The sequence below is a fragment of the Amia ocellicauda genome, chromosome 2, assembly GCF_036373705.1.
Source record: "Amia ocellicauda isolate fAmiCal2 chromosome 2, fAmiCal2.hap1, whole genome shotgun sequence".
In the NCBI taxonomy this organism is placed as follows: Eukaryota; Metazoa; Chordata; class Actinopteri; order Amiiformes; family Amiidae; genus Amia; species Amia ocellicauda.
The window spans coordinates 39,540,792-39,563,148 of NC_089851.1; the positions used below are offsets into that span (position 1 = coordinate 39,540,792).

Sequence of the window (22,357 nt, forward strand, 5' to 3'; positions counted from 1 at the left end):
CATAACCATATATGCCCCCTTTTCTAAGTATTAAAGCAAAGACATTTATAGAACAAATTAGATTTAGCAGCTATACTCATCTGAAAGAGATTAACCCTAGAACTGTAACTACTTTATATATTAATGTGGCCTGACAGCTTCAATGCAGTGTCCACTGTACAGACAAAATCTGTTTGGACGTGGAACATCTCTCCGAAATTATAATTAAATAGATCCTAATTAGGTTTTCTTCCCATTGGATCATGCCTTTATCGCACAAGGGGGGCATTGAGGACATCATAATCCACAATGCAATATACTGCTGCTATTAATTTTCTTTATGTCACTGAAGCGTTCTCAAGTAGAAGAAAGCCTAAACTACTTATTTTTTGTATTCCAATTCTTTCTGAGGACATGACAGCAGATGAGCATTTTCCAGAAACAATATTTGTTATGTTTCAGATTTCTGAAAACAAATTCAATCATCATTTTGAATTATTGTCCTTTTTTGACAATCATTTCAGGGCTGGCTTGTTCTAAACTAATATTTCCCAGACAGATTGTGAATAATGTAAAAGGATGAGCCTTTACCAAAATATTCAGCAATGAATGAATTCAGCCTGTCAGTTTCGACTATCACAACCCCTCTCTCTCTTTCTTTCTCTCTCTCTCTCTCACACACACACACCAACACCACCAATACCATAACAAGTACCATTGATTTATTCAACAACAGTGTACATGAAAATCATTTTATTTAATATTTTGAAATAGCTGGATAAGGAACGTCGCAGCCTCACGTGAAAACACAGAAAAACCTCTCCGCTTCAACTCTTCAGCTGTATTAAATTAAAGGATATTGTTGATCTTTAGAAAGCAGAGCCATCATTATGTAGTTAACGTATATTATATAAACATGAACTGAAAATATGTAAAGACTTATGTAAAGATATTAAGCCATAGAAAAACTCTTTAAATATATTTTATTGTCTTTTCCTTTTTTAGGTTTTTTGACATCTTAATGTCATGTTTACATCTATGTTCAACCTATACATTTGATTAATAAATACCTGATTCTCTCTCAGAATTTCCCTAAGTTTTAAAAACAAACAGAACTTAGACAATATTTAAAAAACAGCAGTGAAAAAGTTGTATTCAAATTTTCCACAGACACATCATTTTCATTAGCATAACATAACATATATTAGTATCCTTGTGTAGCTTTTTATTTTTCACCATTAATAAATGTTTATACTTAGCATTAATCTGAAATACCATAAATATGTATAAAAAAAAATGTTGTTGATTTTCAAGTTAAGAAGAGTGCTTCTAAATTTAGATATCATAAATGGTGAAGAAATAGGATTAACATCACATGCATCAACCAATTGAATCACGTCTGCCTGTTCTATCTCTACTTGCACAACTGAGTTATAAGCTGTGCTAAAAGGTGTGAAACTGTGGATAAATTATTTATCTTGGGAGGTTTGATGCACTGTATTTTAATTGCACATTTTTTGTATTTAATGAAGTGGGTTGTGTCTTACAATACACAATGAATAAGGCTTACAATGACATTCTTGGAAATTGATGTTACACTTTCAGCCCACAAAGCCGTTTAGCCAGTCACCCATGACTTTCATTGGGCCCTCACAATAATGCCTCAAAATTACTGTTCAAAGCTGAAAAGGTGTTTTCCATTTTGCTAATGCTAATGGGAAAGCAGGCCATACACTAGGGTAATAACAAAGACTTGAAGCATTGTATTGTTTTGCATTTAGAGGAATGTGGCAATACCTTTAAAGCCAAATAATGCTACTTTTTATGATAAAAGATTTCAAATGTAAGAGCCATAGCTGAATTTTCTGTGATAAAGAGTCAAGACTGTTGCTAGCATTCTTTCTCCCTCGGCTTTCTTTGTGTTTTGTGCAGGACTGTATTGTCAGAACCACATGAAACTCTACTAGTTTATTGAACAGCATTGTACTAACAGTATCTCTCTTACAGCAAACTGCAATTCACTGACCTCCCGAAGTGTGGGAGCACACAAAGCTGCACTGACCATATGTTACACTACAGTCATTTACAATAATAGCTTTTAAAAAAAGAACCTTAGCAACCCGATATATTGATACAGAGGAAAAAATATGTTTTGAGAGGTTGATATTCTATGTATAGTAAAATAAATTATGTAACCCGGCTGACAGGGGAACTAATTCCATACAATCACAAAGAAAATTGACCATTTAAATGATTTTTCCTACAGTACATATTTCAGGAAAAGGCTATTTTATATTTGTATTTCCCCCATATGTTATACATATGCTGTGCTAAATACTATTTTGAATATTGTTCCATTGATACAACAAAGTATGCCATTGATAGAGTATGATAAAATATATCTTGTTAAAACTTACTGCAGAGTGCTTACGATAACATATTTTTCTTCAGTTTTTTCCCAGCCATACAAATAGTTATCTTTACATATTTATATATAACATATACACATATCTCATGTATAAATATATATTATTAAGTGGTTGGATGTAAATACAGTATAGCTTAGCAATTTTTGTTAATTAATTAATTCAACTAATAATGTATCAAATCAGAGTTTTCAAGTAAAGTATTAAACTGTTCTTGAATTCTTAAATGTATTGTATGCTAAGTAATATAAAAAGACAAATTAACCAAATGATAAGTTCAATTAAGGTTTTACAGAACTAATTGAGACAGCAGGATGGTGGGTCCCCAGGACCAGAGTTGGGGACTACTGCCCTACCTTTAGACACATTGTTAGGCTCACATCAATGACAACTGAACCAGCCTGGCCCAGAAAAAAGTATTTTGTGGATTGTAACATGAGCAAGATGAGAAAGCTGATGCATGATGTACCTCTATATTTTGTGGTCCAGTAGCTGCCCAGTTTAAAGAAGACTTACCTGGAGTGGAGTTGGTGGGGTGAGGGGTGATGGTAGACCCTGGACTGGTGAGTGGTTCTGTTTCTGGGGAGGTGAGGAAGCCGCAGACTGGGACTGTGGTGGTTGCGCTTGGCTGTGAGACGACTGCTGGTTTTGTGGCAGCTGTTGATGTGACTGCTGCTGGTTCTGCTGCTGTTGGTGTGACTGGCCTTGGTGCTGTTGTTGGTGTTGCTGTTGTGGCTGTTGCTGTTGCTGCTGTTGCTGTTGGTGTTGCTGGTGCTGCAGTTGTTGCAGTTGCTGCAGATGCTGGAGCTGTGAGTTCAGGGATGAGGTAGCTGCCAGAGAAGGGAAAGACAGGACAATGAAAAAGTTAATGAAATCCATATCCATAAAATCGGTATCAAAGGACACCTAGTTTAAATGTAGTGGTCAACTGCAGTGACTGTAGTATTAAATGGGCTAAACCATAGTTGACAATTAAAGCCATCGGTGTAACAGAGCCCAAATAAGATTTTATAAATTTGGTCAAATATATTTAAAAAAATCTAATTTTAATGATATTACTAGCCATCATACACTCACCTAAAGGATTATTAGGAACACCTGTTCAATTTCTCATTAATGCAATTATCTAACCAAACAATCACATGGCAGTTGCTTCAATGCATTTAGGGGTGTGGTCCTGGTCAAGACAATCTCCTGAACTCCAAACTGAATGTCTGAATGGGAAAGAAAGGTGATTTAAGCAATTTTGAGCGTGGCATGGTTGTTGGTGCCAGACGGGCCGGTCTGAGTATTTCACAATCTGCTCAGTTACTGGGATTTTCACGCACAACCATTTCTAGGGTTTACAAAGAATGGTGTGAAAAGGGAAGAACATCCAGTATGCGGCAGTCCTGTGGGTGAAAATGCCTTGTTGATGCTAGAGGTCAGAGGAGAATGGGCCGACTGATTCAAGCTGATAGAAGAGCAACTTTGACTGAAATAACCACTCGTTACAACCGAGATGTGCAGCAAAGCATTTGTGAAGCCACAACACGTACAACCTTGAGGCGGATGGGCTACAACAGCAGAAGACCCCACCGGGTACCACTCATCTCCACTACAAATAGGAAAAAGAGGCTACAATTTGCACAAGCTCACCAAAATTGGACAGTTGAAGACTGGAAAAATGTTGCCTGGTCTGATGAGTCTCGATTTCTGTTGAGACATTCAGATGGTAGAGTCAGAATTTGGCGTAAACAGAATGAGAACATGGATCCATCATGCCTTGTTACCACTGTGCAGGCTGGTGGTGGTGGTGTAATGGTGTGGGGGATGTTTTCTTGGCACACTTTAGGCCCCTTAGTGCCAATTGGGCATTGTTTAAATGCCACGGCCTACCTGAGCATTGTTTCTGACCATGTCCATCCCTTTATGACCACCATGTACCCATCCTCTGATGGCTACTTCCTGCACGATAATGCACCATGTCACAAAGGTCGAATCATTTCAAATTGGTTTCTTGAACATGACAATGAGTTCACTGTACTAAACTGGCCCCCACAGTCACCAGATCTCAACCCAATAGAGCATCTTTGGGATGTGGTGGAACGGGAGCTTCGTGCCCTGGATGTGCATCCCACAAATCTCCATCAACTGCAAGATGCTATCCTATCAATATGGGCCAACATTTCTAAAGAATGCTTTCAGCACCTTGTTGAATCAATGCCACGTAGAATTAAGGCAGTTCTGAAGGCGAAAGGGGGTCAAACACAGTATTAGTATGGTGTTCCTAATAATCCTTTAGGTGAGTGTATATTCCATATTTTACATATACTGTAATCATCATCATCTTATCAGCCCATATTGATCCATCGATTTGCTGAATGAAGGCCTCCACAAAATGTTTCCACGTTAAATGTTAAATCTATAGCTGCTCTTTTCCATGGCCTGCAAAATTTATTTTACTCTTCCCATTGTTTATGTGGTCATCTTCTAGGTCTTTTTTCACCTCTTGGGATCCATTCAATAGCTTCCTTTCTCCATATGTGATCTGTTCTTCTTGCAATCTGGCAGGCCCATTGCCATTTTAACATTTCCACTCTTTCAAGGTCACATATTTTAATTTGTTCACAGATCCATTAAGTTTCACAGCCATAAGTGAGCACTGGCAGTATGGATTGATCAAATACTTCTCTCTTCAGGCAAATGAGTAGAGTTCCTTTCAACAGCGTGCTGTTTCTTCCAGATGCATTCCATCCCATTTTAATTTTGATTTCTCCCATAAGGTAGACATAACTTTTGAATTCTTCAAGTAACCATTGATTGAAGAAAGCTGTTAAACATGACTTTGTTTTTACTCTGGTTCATATTAAGTCACATTTTTTGTGAATCCACTCTGGCATTGATAACACAGCAGATACAAGTCTTTCTTATTTTTTTTTTATTTCTTGGCAGATGCCCTTATCCAGGGCGAACACCCTTATCCCTTATTTCTCTATGCAGAACTTTCCCAGGCCCTGCATGTGTGACTTAAGCTTGTGGACAGTTTATTTTAAATGAATGCCATAAAGTTTCCTTTGTACTGAGGTCTGGAGATTGTGGTGGCTAATGCAGAACATCGATTTTATGCTCCCTTAAGTATTTGGTCATACACGGGCTGGAACATCCATTTGCAACCAAGCTTAAGCTTCTTGACAAAGGATGCCAGGTTTATTGGCTAAAATATCCTGATATATTTTGAAATCCATCTGTCCTTCAAATCTAACAAGTGCACCAGGACTGGAGTATTAAAAACAACCCTTAAGTATTACAGATTCACATACATTCCTTACAAACAGTATGATGTTCTACTCAACATAAGCTTTACTTTCTTTCATCAGATATACCACTGGACTGTATACCTAAAAAGAAAAGGTTTTAATTTGTCAAAAAGCAGCTAAACTACTCCTAAGTGAATTGGAACCATGGTTTTAGCTGGGTAGAACACAACCTGAGCAAACCAGTACTCTCTCAAAAGCAGACCCTCCCTTGTCTTTCCTGTTTCATGTGCAAGTTCTGGAATCTGCTTTGTGGTTCTGTTGTCTTATCCAGCCTTTCTAGTATTCACTAGACTCCTAGCTTGCAAAAGTCTTAGCTGGATTCTTTCTGCTGTGTTCAAAAAACGTATTTTCAGACAGAATGCTATATTCTTGTATATATCTGAAATTGTATTTCCTTCATGATATTTTCTTCAAAGCTATTTTACTTTTACTTGTATTCACCATTAGCAGACTTCAACTGAGATGTGCTTTTGTATAACTGTCTTTTGTAATGTATCTATTTTTAAAATTATACTACTATAAAAGTTCAGGTGGATTTCTTTCTGACTAATTCTTTATTTTGGTAAGTAAAATGTTTTCATCCCATAAATCAATGAAAGAATTCTGTGAATATCTGACAGCCCAATTTTTAACTGTGGGACACTAATTCTGTTGTAAGAAACAGTACAAGTAGAAAGGCAGTACAGAGCTTATGGTAGGAACAAAACATAGACACTAGGAAAAAACTGAATGTTATTTCAAGGTTAAATTATGGAGCGACTGATCAACAATTCTGTCAGCAATCCAAAGTTTGTGGTGTCATCTCTCAGCAGCAACGCATTAAAAATCACCAGCCTTGACAGCAGTTATCTTTGGGAAAACAACCAACCAAGTCACATGATCTGTGGCAGGCTCTCAATGCATTATGCTGGCTGGGATTTCAGAAGCAACTTCAGGCCGAAAATAAACTTGCTTGAGGAAGATCTTGTGATCGAAACAAAGGCCTGCTTGATGTTTGCTTGACTACTTGCTACTTCTACAAAAATAAAGATGTTTTTTTAAAAGCAAAGTGAATGGTTTTTGGCTCTGAAATACTGCAAATTTTGTTTTTGTTTCTTCAGCTGCACTATATCTGTTAACCTTGGCGATTCAAAACAGGATTTTTTTAATAAAACCTACATATAGTACAAATTAAAATTATTAGCTCCTTGAAAAAAACACTGTTGATTTCAATCTTGTTTTAAACAAAAAGCACACACATTAACATGTTTAATGTCAGAATGGTGCTTTGGAAAGCATTAATTTAAATAACCTATGCCAGTCTGGGCACTAGATAACACCTTTGTCTTCCTGTCGCTCGGTTTCCCAAAATAAGCATTCGGTAGTCTCTCCCCAGTGAAGATGTGAGCTAACAACAAGGTCACAGTGACCTCGCATATAGGTCTTACTGTGAGGTCACCTGAGCAGACATCACACTGACATCACAGTGAAATCACCATGTCATCTCACTGTGACCTCATAGTGACACAGCCACTATGACTTTGCATGTAGGTCATACTGTGAGGTCACCTGAGCAGACATCAAACTGACATCACAGTGTACTCACCATATTATCTCACTGTGTGAGTTACCTGTGACCTCATAGTGACACAGCCAGTATGACCTTGCATGTAAGTCATACTGTGAGGTCACCTGAGCAGACATCACAGTGAAATCAACATGTCATCTCACTGTGACCTCATAGTGACACAGCCACTATGACTTGGAAAGTGGCTGTGTCACTATGATACTAAGCAGACATTACACTGACATCACCATATTATCTCACTATGTAAGTTCACTGTGACCTTATAGTATGTCATTTCTACAGGTGGTGCTGTGAAAGGTCTGCATGTTTTGCGGACAACCAAGATTTGTTTTCGTGTTTTCAAGTAAATTGTGATGAAGAATAAACCAGAGATCATGGAGGACTATTTGGCTATTTAGAAACTGCAACTAAAATATACAATATTTACATAGATTTATGACTACAGGAGATAATTCATTCATTCATCCATCTCGTAGGACTGCGTAGGATGGGCAAACTGATATTCAGAATTAATCACATAAAACTGTAATCTGGTTAACATAAACGTTTTTTGCGTAACTTAGACATACATGTTGAAATCTCTGCTAAAAATCCCATCTATGCCTCACAAATATGGTTTTCCATACTTAAAAATCTAATTTATCATGGTGGCCATCTTGTGTTAGGTCAGTGTCATGGGTCCAATTTTAAACTTTATTTGTATTTATTTGTCAAACAATCTATGAAACATTATGACATATCATTAATCAGTAAGCCTTGTTAAATTTATATTTATGTATAAAATGCAATATAATGCACTTTATGTGAGTAATCAAGGCATCTAAAATAAGCAAAATTTGACCCGTCTTCCAGGGGCTTCATTGTGCTTAACCCAGATGCATAGCCTTGCAGTGCTCAACCTTTTTTTTCTTTTGTTTATCAGGCAGGAAGGGATTTAACCAGTATTTCAGTGTAATGTGTAATGATCACATTATTAAAATAAAAATTCCCCCCTTGCAATATGTCTAGCTAATTGATTACAGTATGTCACTAACAGGCATGATTTTCCTTTGAGATTCCACAAATTGTACTTTATGTACATGACTTGATTTTCTATTCTAGAATGTGTGAAGCATTTTCATGATGAGGTGGAGGTAGAAGTGAAGCGTGTAAAAGAAAAATGAAGATTACATTAGAATTCAAAATGCTTCTTCAAATTGAAACATACTTATGTTTTATAATAATTCACTGTGACAAGGTAAAGCGATGCTGTGCTGCAATTCGCCCTCCCAGATGCTAGGGGGCTGTGGACCAAACTTGGACACCCCCAACAAATAAGATGTGACGCAGAAGTCCCGCCTCAGGGGCAGAAGTTCAGGTTAGAACGGGCACCATCTTTGTTGGGGGCATGTTCTGGAATCAGCTGGCAATTTGGAAGCTGACTGTGTGAGCTCTCCATGAGTTGCCTGTGAGCTCACAGTGAGATCATATTCTTCACTGCGTCGTAGTCAGTAAACATAAAGGGGGGTCATTGTAGGCATTCATTGTTTCAGGTATCATGTTATGAGCATTCCTCATGCCCTCCTTGCCTTTCCACTTAGGTACTCTGCCTGAATAAAATAATGTGTGTCCTTCATGTACACTTTGCTGATGATCCAGGTGTGCTACTTAACTGAAGCGTCAGTTGCTTTTTCCAATGTTTTTCATCTCTTTGCCAGGAGAGACATTATGAAGGAGGTGCTTTATTCATGTAAAGCAAACCTGACCGTTATATCCTAAGTTGAACCCTTCCCATAAGCACAATGTTATAAATAGAGATTTAATTCCTAGAAACCCATTTCATACCCTACAAAATCCTCAAATTGACTGTGGAAATGGATACCAAATAAAACACTAATATATGCTTTACAAACATAATTAACTAAACAAATACATATATACATATATATTATATTGGGTTCTGGAGAAAAGCAGAAAGGGAGAAGACGGGATAATACACAAAAATAACTATAAAGTGAAGAGTGATGCGCGCAAATCGAATAGCAGCTGCGGACTGGTGAGTGACTGACGTGCCTTTCTTGTTTTGATGATACGTCATTTCATATCACACATGCCATTTTTTTATCACTCCCCGTGGGGCGTTATTATTATTATGGTGCCATTTGTTTGTTACTTAACAATTACATAGTTGTCTGTTTAGGGTTAGGTCAGTATTTTTTTGTTCTATTATTAAAATTGTCATGGGGAAAATGTATAAACTACTTCAAAATGATTTCTTGCTTTATTCGATATTTAACATTTCATTTGAAACTTTGCCAGTATCAAACATAAAGTAGTGCTAAAAACTGCTTTTCTGACACTGCAGGGGTAGCAATCACAAAAACTGTCTTTCATCATAAGTTCATAAGTTAATGTATTTCCATTAATGATACTTGTTTTAGTTGAGCTGGAGTGGCTACAGAGGCACCCGCTGGATATCAGATTAATTACAATGTATTAAATGAAGTCTCACACGTTTCACTTTCTAAGGCTTACTATGGTATACCATTGGTTTATTCATGGTGGACTGTAGTACATGTTTAAGTTTTCTGTTAGTTAATTAATTCTAGACAGCTTTTCAGCTCTTGTTTACATAAAACAAGCTTGTTTAGGTGGAACAGTATTTCCAAGCGCCGGTCTTTGAAAGAAGCACTTCTGGTGCCATCGGTTTATTGGGGTGGAGAGATTGGCTCATCTTAGTGGCCTTTGACAGAGACAAAGGAACTGCTCTAACACATGGGGCTAGACCAAATCAAAACTTTGATCTATCTGTGAATCGCAAATTACATACCTGTACCCTATTGCAGTTTCAATTTGTTAGAAGCCACTTTCTACCGTTTAGAAATCAAAACAAATGGTAGAACTTGGTAATTTGCGATTCACGGAGGTGTCAAAGTTTTGGTTTGGTCTAGCCCATGGGGATGATATTTTAAGTAGCTTTATTACTTTTGAGATATTATTGATCTTTTTTAAACACATCCAGTGAACACAACCGAATCTGACGCATCACGGATGACGCATGTGTCACAGGTTAACGTCAGAAAATTAAATTAATAGAAACACAATTATGATACCAAGCAACGCATTGCATAACGCTGCAATCATGCCATATTTTCTACTGCAATGTTAACTCTTTAGAGTCAGATATATTTTTACATGCTTTTAATTCAGATCGTAGTGAAACCTTATGAGGGGCTGGGGATGTATATTTTTCAGTGATCTTCATTTTAACACTTTTTACATCTTTTTCAAAATGGAGTGAAACTATTATCAATAAAAAGGCTTTACAAAGTACAGGATACACAACTAATACAAAATTATATTAGTACTTGTACTTTCAAAACTGTAAAGAGACTGAGAACAGATAAAACACAGTAGTATGCAGATTAATGGTTTGAATTTGTATGCAAATGAAGACAGAACTTGGAACTCAGATTGTTTACATGTTTATGTCTGACATTCTCTTTTCAAGTTTGACATAACTGGACTATGCTAAATGTAATTAGTATGTTCCTGAGTGACAGCATTTTTGTTGTATATACCATGGTGAGCTCATGACATCTAGTTAAGTATAGGGGAGACAGGGGGAAAATGAGCAGGGGTTCAAGGAAGGAGGGGGGAAAGGATCAGCCCTATGAGAGAGTTTTTAGGGAAGGACCTGGATGGGATTGCCACCATCTTTGATACTTTGGGTGGTGTGATGACATCAGAGGCAGAAATGCCAACCCCAGACAAATAGAACCGCCAAGGCTCTCAAAGTGACACGTAACACTTTTAAAATGTTAAATATGGTTGTGAAAGATGCGTGGCTGTCTGATCTTGACTTTTCCAAAACATACATTTTAAATACACTAATGGTGTCTGAAGGGTAGGATTGTAAACAATAAAAGAGTTATAATCCAATTTACCTGGAACCACCAGAAGTCATCACAATGAAAACAATAGTAGTTTGCCTTCACCAACTGAGGGCATTTTTAGGACTTTAGGACTTACTATTGACATAAAAATAAATGGAAGAAAAACCATCCATCAAAAACTGTATTCAAATAAAATTAAAATGATATCCTCATGGAGAACAGTATTATCCTAGTTTGAACCAAAATGTATGTCTCCTTTGGGAAGAATAATTTGACGTGTTTGTCATGCATACCCTTGGTATAGAAAAATCAAAACCTATTACACAAGAACCCCTATAATTCGAACCCCTTTAATCGGAATTGCTTTAACTATGAATGTTCACCCAGGACATTTTCACAAAGGAAAAAATACATATTTTTCTTTCTGAAGAATTGAAGATTATTAAGCAGCTGGCAAAGGGTGGGAAAGCTGTTCTACTTGCTAAGCAGTATAGTGTGGAAAGGTTTTATATTTTATACTATATATCTATATCTATCTATCTATCTATCTATCTATCTATCTATCTATCTATATATATATATATATATATATATATATATATATATAATGGTAGAAATGTTTTACATTTCTTGATAAAGAAGAAATTACTAAGGTTTAAAACTGAAAACACATATAACAACATTTAATTTATTTTATTGCTGTGCAAATAAACAGTATACCGCCACACCGTGATGTCCAGAGGTGGAGTAGGATTTGTTTCAGAATTGGGGGGGACATGCACATGTGCAAAGCCAGGGACGGGGGGCATCTCAACACTGGGGAGGACCTGTTCCTGTCCCTCCCTAAACATAGGCCTATGGTGGTGTCATGCCCTTACCTAGGTGAAAAATAATGTATCGTCAATCCTGGTGTTTTTTTTTTTGTTTTTTTTTAATTATGCTTAATAATCTGCAGCTGCGATTGAAAGTAAAACAATTTCTGTTGTGAGACATTGCAATCGGTGTTGTCAGGTTGTTCACAGTTGTAGCATCAAAACATTTACATAACAACTGTCTCTGAACGAACCTCTTTGTAGATGGTGGTGTAGCTGCAGTCAACTCTAGCATTTTCAGTCGTGTTGAGCACAAGTGGCTCACAACGTGGTGTCGTCTTTTATTCGCAGGGAGCACAAGACACTTGTCAGTGACTTTCTTAAGGGCCATTACATATCGGCTGTCTGTACAGTTACCAAGCTGCATTTTCTTCTTCTAACAGTCTAATAAATTCTCTGATGATTCTCTTATGTTGACATTTTCTAAAACATTGAGTTGCGGACAGTTACAAAACTATGTGGGGCTACTTCTTATTATTCAACATATTGAAGAATATATAACATGTATATGGGTAAAGATTTTTCTGTTAAATAAACTAAATGAGATGTATAATAACAGTTGGTCCATGAGCAAGTGCTTCTAGAATAAAGTGTCATTCTAAGTTTGACTCCTCTTAGCCTATTAAACAGAAAGACAATTTTTGTTTTGTTTTAGTATTTATTATTGTTATGAAAGGATGGGACACTTTTCTTGGCTGCAACGCTTTGATAATGTGACTATTACTAATAGTATTACACTACCATTTACGAATTAGTTTTAAAACGAATAGCAAAACATTGCAACCCCGATGTTATCATTGTTAAAGCTGGATAATGTACATATGTTGTTATTTGTGGCATGGAACCTCCACAACATAACTGAAAGCACATGTTTGTAACATTGCAACTAAATAATTTACATATTCTTCCTCTAAATATTTGTTTTAACCTAAAAAGTGTATTTCAAATGCTCCTTTTCAATTCAACTTTATAACACAGAAAACAATTTGCAATGGAGTGATTTGCACATTGTTATTGTAAATCTTTATTATTTTTGTGTGTATTTGTTAATATGATTTGTATTTAGCATTTGTGTAGTTCTACTGTTTGATTGAACAATAAAACAGACTTTGAAAGTGAATTTGAAATGTCGAACAATTTTTCAACGGTATACTGATACTAAAAATGTGTTTACCGACACAGCCCTAGGTGGAACCACGATTGTTTTATTTTTTAAAACAATTTTAAACTTAAGCAGGCAAGGTATTAAGACAATTGTAATTGTATGTTGTATTTGTATTGTATCATTGTTTTCATTAAATCAATAATTCTGTAAGTTGTTTTCACAATATATAAAATGGAAAAAATCATAAACCTGAATAGTGTTTATGGACCACCAGTCACACCATAACATCTTTCAGAATACAGTGTGTAAAAAAACACAAAAATCTCATGTATTCGCATCCCTATAATCAGTATTTTGTGCATCCTCATTTGGCTTTGATGACACTGATTAAACAATTGTTGACCACTCTCCAGCTACCTTTGATTTCTTGTCTTTCACTTCCTTTTTTCAGTTCAAAGCACAACCGCTCTACTGAGAACACTGATTTAGTGTTTCCTTAACCTATTTGTAGATTTGGATGCAAAAATAAATAAAAAAACACTTGTATTGCTCCTGTTAAATCATATTTTCATTTTAATTGATTAAGGGTATGAATATACTTGTAGGCCGCTGTATACAAAGTACATATAGTGTTGCTTGTTTTTTTTTTATCTGTAAACATTTGTTCCACCAAAAATGTATTATGGCAACTATTTCTCAAACCTTAACCTCCATACTTCCACTGCATTCACTATTTGTACTTTATTCTAATGTTTTACTCTGTAGTTAGGAAATGTATGAAGTGATATAGTCTATGACTTTCTACTTTCCATAATTGCAGGAAGTCTCTAAATGTATCTTGTATGCCTTCATATATATATATATATATATATATATATATATATATATATACAGTGGGGGAAAAAAGTATTTGATCCCCTGCTGATTTTGTACGTTTGCCCACTGACAAAGGAATGATCAGTCTATAATTTTAATGGTAGTTGTATTTTAACAGTGAGAGACCAACAAAATAAAATCAAAATAAAATCAAAATAATAACAACAACAAAATCCAGAAAAATGCATTTCAAAAAAGTTATAAATTGATTTGCATGTTAATGAGGGAAATAAGTATTTGACCCCTTCGACTTAGTACTTGGTGGCAAAACCCTTGTTGGCAATCACAGAGGTCAGACGTTTCTTGTAGTTGGCCACCAGGTTTGCACACATCTCAGGAGGGATTTTGTCCCACTCCTCTTTGCAGATCCTCTCCAAGTCATTATGGTTTCGAGGCTGACGTTTGTCAACTCGAACCTTCAGCTCCCTCCACAGATTTTCTATGGGATTAAGGTCTGGAGACTGGCTAGGCCACTCCAGGACCTTAATGTGCTTCTTCTTGAGCCACTCCTTTGTTGCCTTGGCTGTGTGTTTTGGGTCATTGTCATGCTGGAATACCCATCCACGACCCATTTTCAATGCCCTGGCTGAGGGAAGGAGGTTCTCACCCAAGATTTGACGGTACATGGCCCCATCCATCGTCCCTTTGATGCGGTGCAGTTGTCCTGTCCCCTTAGTAGAAAAACAGCCCCAAAGCATAATGTTTCAACCTCCATTTTTGACGGTGGGGATGGTGTTCTTGGGGTCATTCCTCCTCCTCCAAACACGGCGATTTGAGATGATGCCAAAGAGCTTGATTTTGGTCTCATCTGAGACCACTTTCACCCAGTTCTCCTCTGAATCATTCAGATGTTCATTGGCGAAATTCATACGGGCCTGTACATGTGCTTTCTTGAGCAGGGGGACCTTGCGGGCGCTGCTGGATTTCAGTCCTTCACGGCGTAGTGTGTTACCAATTGTTTTCTTGGTGACTATGGTCCCAGCTGCCTTGAGATCATTAACACGATCCTCCCGTGTAGTTCTGGGCTGAATCCTCACCGTTCTCATGATCATTGAAACTCCACGAGGTGAGATCTTGCATGGAGCCCCAGACTGAGGGAGACTGACAGTTATTTTGTGTTTCTTCCATTTGCGAATAATCGCACCAACTGTTGTCACCTTCTCACCAAGCTGCTTGGCGATGGTCTTGTAGCCCATTCCAGCCTTGTGTAGGTCTACAATCTTGTCCCTGACATCCTTGGACAGCTCTTTGGTCTTGGCCATGGTGGAGAGTTTGGAATCTGATTGATTGCTTCTGTGGACAGGTGTCTTTTATACAGGTAACGAGCTGAGATTAGGAGCACTGCCTTTAAGAGAGTGCTCCTAATCTCAGCTCGTTACCTGTATAAAAGACACCTGGGAGCCAGAAATCTTGCTGATTGATAGAGGATCAAATACTTATTTCCCTCATTAACATGCAAATCAATTTATAACTTTTTTGAAATGCGTTTTTCTGGATTTTTTTGCTGTTATTCTGTCTCTCACTTTTAAAATACACCTACCATTAAAATTATAGACTGATCATTTCTTTGTCAGTGGGCAAACGTACTAAATCAGCAGGGGATCAAATACTTTTCTCCCTCACTGTATATATATATATATATATATATATATATATATATATATATATATATATATATATATATATATTATTTTATATTTATTCAAGATTGTGGATTGCTTTGCTTGCAAGTTTGATACTGATGTTTACAATTTACAAAGTTGTGGTATTTAATTGTGAATACCATAATAATTAGGTAGCTGAATCACAACATGGTAGCTTTTCAAAAATATATGAATTCCCTATTTATCGCAGTCATAGCAACAAAATGTCAACTGGAATTTGATGCATATGGTATATGGTGTTAATGCATATGAGTTATCTATTGATAATATCACAGTGTAATATATAACAAATCTTTCTACAACTGCTGGTAGTAGGCATATGACTTAATTATAATTGGTAAACTTTAAGAAAAGCTTACAATATTTAAGATCCATGTTGATACAATGACAGCAATGGACAAATAATGAATTGTTTTTTGTTGTAAGGTTTGTAATCTGTAAACTGAAACTAGCTTCATCAGTGAATAGGTCCTTCACTTATGTAAATCTATCTGTCTATAGATATGTTTAATTGTATATTATATGCTCAAATCTCACATTAGATTATTGTTACTGGATTAGAATATCAGACACTCACCTCTTTCCAAGCTGTAATACAGAAAATCACAATCAGAAAAATTGCGCCTGTTAGCCTGTAAACATCACACTTTTACATTTCTCCTGCCATCTGACACTTTGACACCACTGTTATACTATAACATGAATTATATATAATCCCGCTATAAAGCCAAGAGTCCAATTCTGACTTGAAATACTAGGGCAAGTCGTCTCATATGCTCTGACAGGGCTAGCAGCTCATTTTTCTTAAGAGTGGACCAAAAGAAGATACGGAATAGTGTTCAAGAAAGAAAAAAAAGAAAGTTCTGTCAGAAAATTATCTAAACCAGAGAAAGATCAAAGTTGATTTGAGTGTTTCCTCCAGCACCCGATCGCAAGGCCAAAGAAAAAGAAGAACAACAAAAGAAAATGAAGAAAGGAAAACAAATTCAAGGGGAATAACTATAAGCCCCAAGTGGGCTTATTATATGACTACACTGCAGGTAACTACATTCTTTAACTGCGGTGCTTCATAAATTCTGTCATCTTGTTAAGACTGTCAGGACCACTGACCTTCCTTTCCCCACTAACAAGGCAGCTAGTTTTATCACACGTATTTCTTTGACCAATGTTCTTTTCCATGCTGTAGCAAAGCAAGAAATTTGGCAGCTCTCTCAAACTAATTGTTTTTCCACCTTCTCCGAGAAGGGGAGAAAAAGGGCTTTAGGAATCGACGAGGGAAAAGGCATTATGCTCTTCTCAATGCTTATTATTTCACATTCCCTCTTGAGTTACGCAATGGTCAGTTAAGCACATTAGATCTTTCATCTGGTGGTAAACACGCGCAGACTGATTTATAGCTAAACTATCTGTAAATGTAAATAACAAATTGCATTACTGAAGTCACTGTATGGTCCATAATATCATGGATGTGATTTTTTTTTTGTGCTGTAGGTTGCTGTAGTTTGGTCACTTGAAATTATATATATTTAAATTTGGGATGGTTCAGTAACATGAGACCAGAATAATGAAACATCCCTGATTTACCAATATAGCAGACAAAACTGAGAAGAATCAGCAAGTACAACTCCTGACAGTCTTCCTATAAATCTAATATACATTTTGATTCAGCATAATCTCTAATAGTTTTTAATATTGTTTTCCACATTTCCATTTTGCATTTTTTGTGTGTAATATTAATACTTAACATATCATAATAAGTATAGAGCCTGTCTCCTATAAATTACACACCTAACTCCCTCGTACTGGCATACGCAGTTGAAAATGCATTACATCTATTACCATATCCTGCTCATTCATCTTCCCAAACCCTGTATTTTAATATGTTGGAATTGTAAAAATCCTGAGTCAAATGTGAATGGCACAGCTATAATTCTTTATAAAGAAGCAGGTAAGATTGATTGTCAGGGGTCAAAAGGCTAGGTCAAGCTTAGCTCATTCGTCAGATGAATGTCATTTTTGTTTTCTCTTTCACCAGAAAGCTCAAAGAAAATCGCAACTCCTTCCTCATTATCCGGGACCAGACTTCTTTCCTGCCATCTTCCATTAATGAAACTCTGCCTCATGTCTGTCTTTTGTCTCTCATATTCTGCAATTTTTTTTTTATGTGTTTGAGTTTGTGTATTTAAAATTGTCTTTTTTTGCTTTGTTTTCGTTTTAGCGGTTGCTGAACTTTGTGTTTGAAAATCAATATTTTTTTTATGTGCACAAATGCACACTTGTTTACTTAGTGACCTTATGTATATTTTATAATGTGTTGACTGGCCTGGAATCATATTAATGAGGCACGCTGTATAATTGTGATGAAGAGTATCTAATGATAAGTTTGTCGATGGCTCAAAACTAATATTCTACATTCTACATACAACCAGTGCTAAAGAAACTATCAAATAATTATTATTTTTCAAGCTGTTTTAATTGCCTGTGTAACTACAGATGTGAGGGAAAAGGTTCACGGCCACCAAATTAATCACAAACCTTTTTTTTTTTAAATAATAATAATTTCACGCCACCAGATGTCAAATGCTTCTAATTCCATTGCTGAGGGTTTAGCAAGAAAGAGTTAAGAATAATAAATGAACAGGGTAGACATTTTATTTAGAGGCAGAGGATTTTCCCTGTAAGTAATATATAACCCCGACTGGCCCCCTCACCGATAAAATAGGAAACAACAGACTTCCTAGTGTGGAGAGGCAGGGAGGAAAGTCTGAGCATCCGCGATTGAGAGAGAGAGCGAACGAATGACAGAGCGAGGGAGCGAAGGAGAAAGAAGAAAACTGATTACAGTAATCGATTTGGAACTTGAATTTTCATTTGGATTATGGATTATGGATCGGACTTGGTTGCTGTTTATTGTGTGTTTGTGTTGACTAAGTGTGTAGATGGGGACTCGTTATATGTATAGTTTAGGCTGTTTCTTTGAGCACCCACACACTGTAAATATAATAAAATCATGTCTTTTGCATCGTACCCCTGCATCCTGAGCCCCACCTTTAGAAACCCAGACCCGTGTCCAACCCCACACGATGTCACAGGATGCGGTTCAATTGGAGTTCTATTTGTTATAACGAAAACACATCTGCACTAAACATAATGCACATGGATACAAAAGGATCAATTTTCATCATATAATACTATTATTATGTTTTTATTCCATGTTTTCAAATATAATTATTTCCCCTTACTCAGAGCATTATGGGAAATCCATTTGGGAACAAACGGTAAGGACTCGATGAAACACCAGAGATGTAATTCAACCTTACAAATTTAAATTGGTCACTTAAGGCTCAACACTTGGCATGACCGAAACTCGCATGAAAATGCAGCTAATTATATATTTTCCAGTTTTGAACACTGGTTTAGATTAAAGAAAACTAAAGATTAAGTGGCAGTCCATAGTTTATACACCTAACTGTGTCTTAATTCAATTGAGTCAGCTGGAATCTTTACAGTTTTCTCTAGGCAGAATTAGTCACTTACTTTTTTCCCCTTGCATATGACATTTGATCTATTACATGGTTAATTAGAAGTGGTATTAAGATAGATCTAAACTGAAGAGCAGTATACAACTGGGGAAAAAGACTTAACATGATAAGACTTAGAACATACCTAAAGTTGCACATTATTATTTACAATAGATTGCTTTTGCAGGCTATATGTTTGTATTGCTTTGTGCATATTCAAAATACTGTATTTGGATATTCAGGATATTCTGGGTATTTAAAATTCTAGCAATTCTTCTTTAATTAAATTTAATTAAATCAATTTATTCAACTAAATGTATCACAGAATAACATGGTTGCAATAGATGGGTGTCAATACTTTCGATTACAGCTGTAAACAATAGTATGTATGTAAACAATATACATGATTTAAAGATATCAGAAGATCTGTTTTACTAACCATGGAATTTTTGTATTAAACCTAAATCAGATTGTTTTACAGATGTCTGTTCGACATTCAGATAAATTGACATTATTTCAGGGTATGGTATCTAAACACAGAAGCTAATCGTGGGCCTGTTTTCTCCCTTGTGCAGCGGATAAGGAATTCAACACAGTACTTAATGTTAATCTAATTGTTATCACATATAGCCTGCCATTTCAGATTGCTAGTTTATAAACCACTCAGAGTTTTGTTCCCCGAATCAGCATGATGAGACTGTCTTTGCAAAATCAATACAAGATGTTAAAATACCAAAAACAAAAACTCAGATGTGTTAAATGTAAAGCTAATCCAGGCTCAAATGTGGTATAACGAGAATGCAATCGATAAATACCTTCTGATAAAGGTATTCCATGATTATAGAAGATAAAGCAGTTTATATTTAAGTTCTTCCAGTCAAGCCTACATTGTTTTTTTTATGTTTAACCATAGTTCATTTCTTGTAAGTGTATATAAGTCAAATGTTTTCAATTAAATCATATTTCTTCAAAGGAAGAGATAGGGGAATAGGTTTATGATTAATTCCACTACTTTACAACATATAAAAAAAAAAGTATGCACAGTGTTTAATCAGTATTTAATGACATCTTGGCAGAACTGCAGACTGAGTGAACCCTCATTTATTTGATGGTGAAAACACTGAATCTGTTTGGCCATTCTTCTTAGAATGCAGTCCTCTTTTGTAAAGAGCTTTTAACACTTAATAGCAGAAGTCACTTATCTGATAGGCTTAACAGAGGCATTAGTCTGCCTTTTATCTCAAGGTTTCCATGAATTGTTAGATTTTAAATTTTTTAAATGCCATTGTATACACTAGTTCAACAGGGTGTTCATTTATCTGAAGATATTGCATTACATTAGGTATGCAACTCACAAGGAGATACCCTGTATGTGTTGAACATTGGTCAACATCCATCCCAAAGGGTTAATGTTTATGAGTAATCCAAGCTGAGTCAATAAAACGAGTTCTTCGCTCTAACCCTTTGGGACACCTGTAATTAATTTGATCGTTTTCCGTCATTAACCACAGTCCGTAGTGTATAACCCTTTCACAGTGCCTCATTAATTCACAGGAGATCCCTTCCCTCACTTCAATTTAGACGTGCACAGCACTGTAGGATTACTTTTTAAGCCCTTAAAACGGTTGTAATTGATGACTGTTTACGCAAGCTTAATATAAAGGATTTATAGCCTGATTAAAATCTGAGCTTTTCTGACTACTTATTTGTGTAGGTTGAAGCACTGGCAGCACTATTCTCATATATTTATTTATAATTTAGTTGTTTGCAATTGCCTTATTAAAACTTTGGGGGCAGCTTGGTGGTGCAGGGAAGTTAGCAACCCTGGCTAAGTTCCTTAGGTTACCATCACTACAGCATATCTAGTGAAATGGTTTTCTTTTTGATTATATAATATATATCTTTATATTCTTGTATGCTTGTTCTGTCTTTAACTACAGAATGTTTAGAAAAGTAAATAAGTCAATCTTCCCTCTAGAGTATATACTAAAATAAATGTCCTGCCCTAATGCTTACCTACTAATGTTCACAAAGAAATCCCATACATGTACAATTGATCAGTTGTCTGTAAAATCTGGAAATCTTCTGTTCATCTGCTTTTATAGGTGTCTTTAAACAGCCCAGGACACAAGCTGGTATTATAACAGCTATGATAAACTGCTAAACTAGGTGATAATTTGTTCTGACTGACTACACAGATTTTAAATACAAAACCTCTATGTAAAGCAAATTCTGAATCAAAGCCTTACTTTTTGTGGATAACATTTTTAATTCCAAAAATATTCTGAAGAAAGATAATTTATTGTAAATACAACTATATATATATATATATATATATATATATATATATATATATATATATATATTGCATGGGTTACTAACTGTAACATTCTTTATGCCGTACTGTTACTCTCACTTAAGGAAACAATGTATCACACACACACCCACACACACACACACACAAACACACACATATATATATATATATATATATATATATATATACAGTAACACTTTACATTAAGTGTTCCTAAATACTGTGTATTTACATTGTAATTACTTGGTAACTACCAGTGTAATTGTGCCAAATTACACTATATTTGTGTATGGTGACAATTTTTTTACTGTGCTAGGGTAACACTTTGCATTTAGTGTCCCTAATTACTGTTTATTTACTTGGTAACTACCAGTGTAATTATGCCTATTTATACTGTAACAAGTAATTACAGTGTAAATACATAGTAATTAGGGACACAATGTAAAGTGTTACTATATATATATATATATATATATATATATATATATATGTCAGAATTACATAGGTCAAATTATCTTGATGAATAAATAAAACAATGTCCTGCACAAATATAATTTATTTGAACTAAACCGTATGCATACTTGTTTTTGTATTGTTACACACCAAACAATTTAAGAAAAAAATATTGTTTTAGTCATCCATTGTGCACATGTAACTATTTTGAAACATAGTAAAACATTGTAATTGAAAGTCAAAACAGAAAGAAATATGCAAAAATATGTATGTAAATTCAATCCAGATATCATCATGAGAATTTGGGTGATTTGAGAAGAGTTTGAACAGTTCTTCATGTACTTTTAAGTGATAATCCAAGCACACCCTTTAAATCAACAGGGAATTACAAGCTACTTCAATA

General features: G+C 35.7%; 1 protein-coding gene across 1 annotated transcript in view; it reads right to left on the reverse strand.

The window, feature by feature from the left end:
* Window positions 1-22,357, reverse strand: part of pou6f2 (POU class 6 homeobox 2) — a 166,009-nt gene that overhangs the window by 72,415 nt on the left and 71,237 nt on the right. Inside the window, exon 4 of the mRNA XM_066689500.1 lies at window positions 2,922-3,235. Coding sequence (XP_066545597.1) covers window positions 2,922-3,235 — 314 coding nt within the window. The remainder of the gene's footprint in view (window positions 1-2,921; window positions 3,236-22,357) is intronic.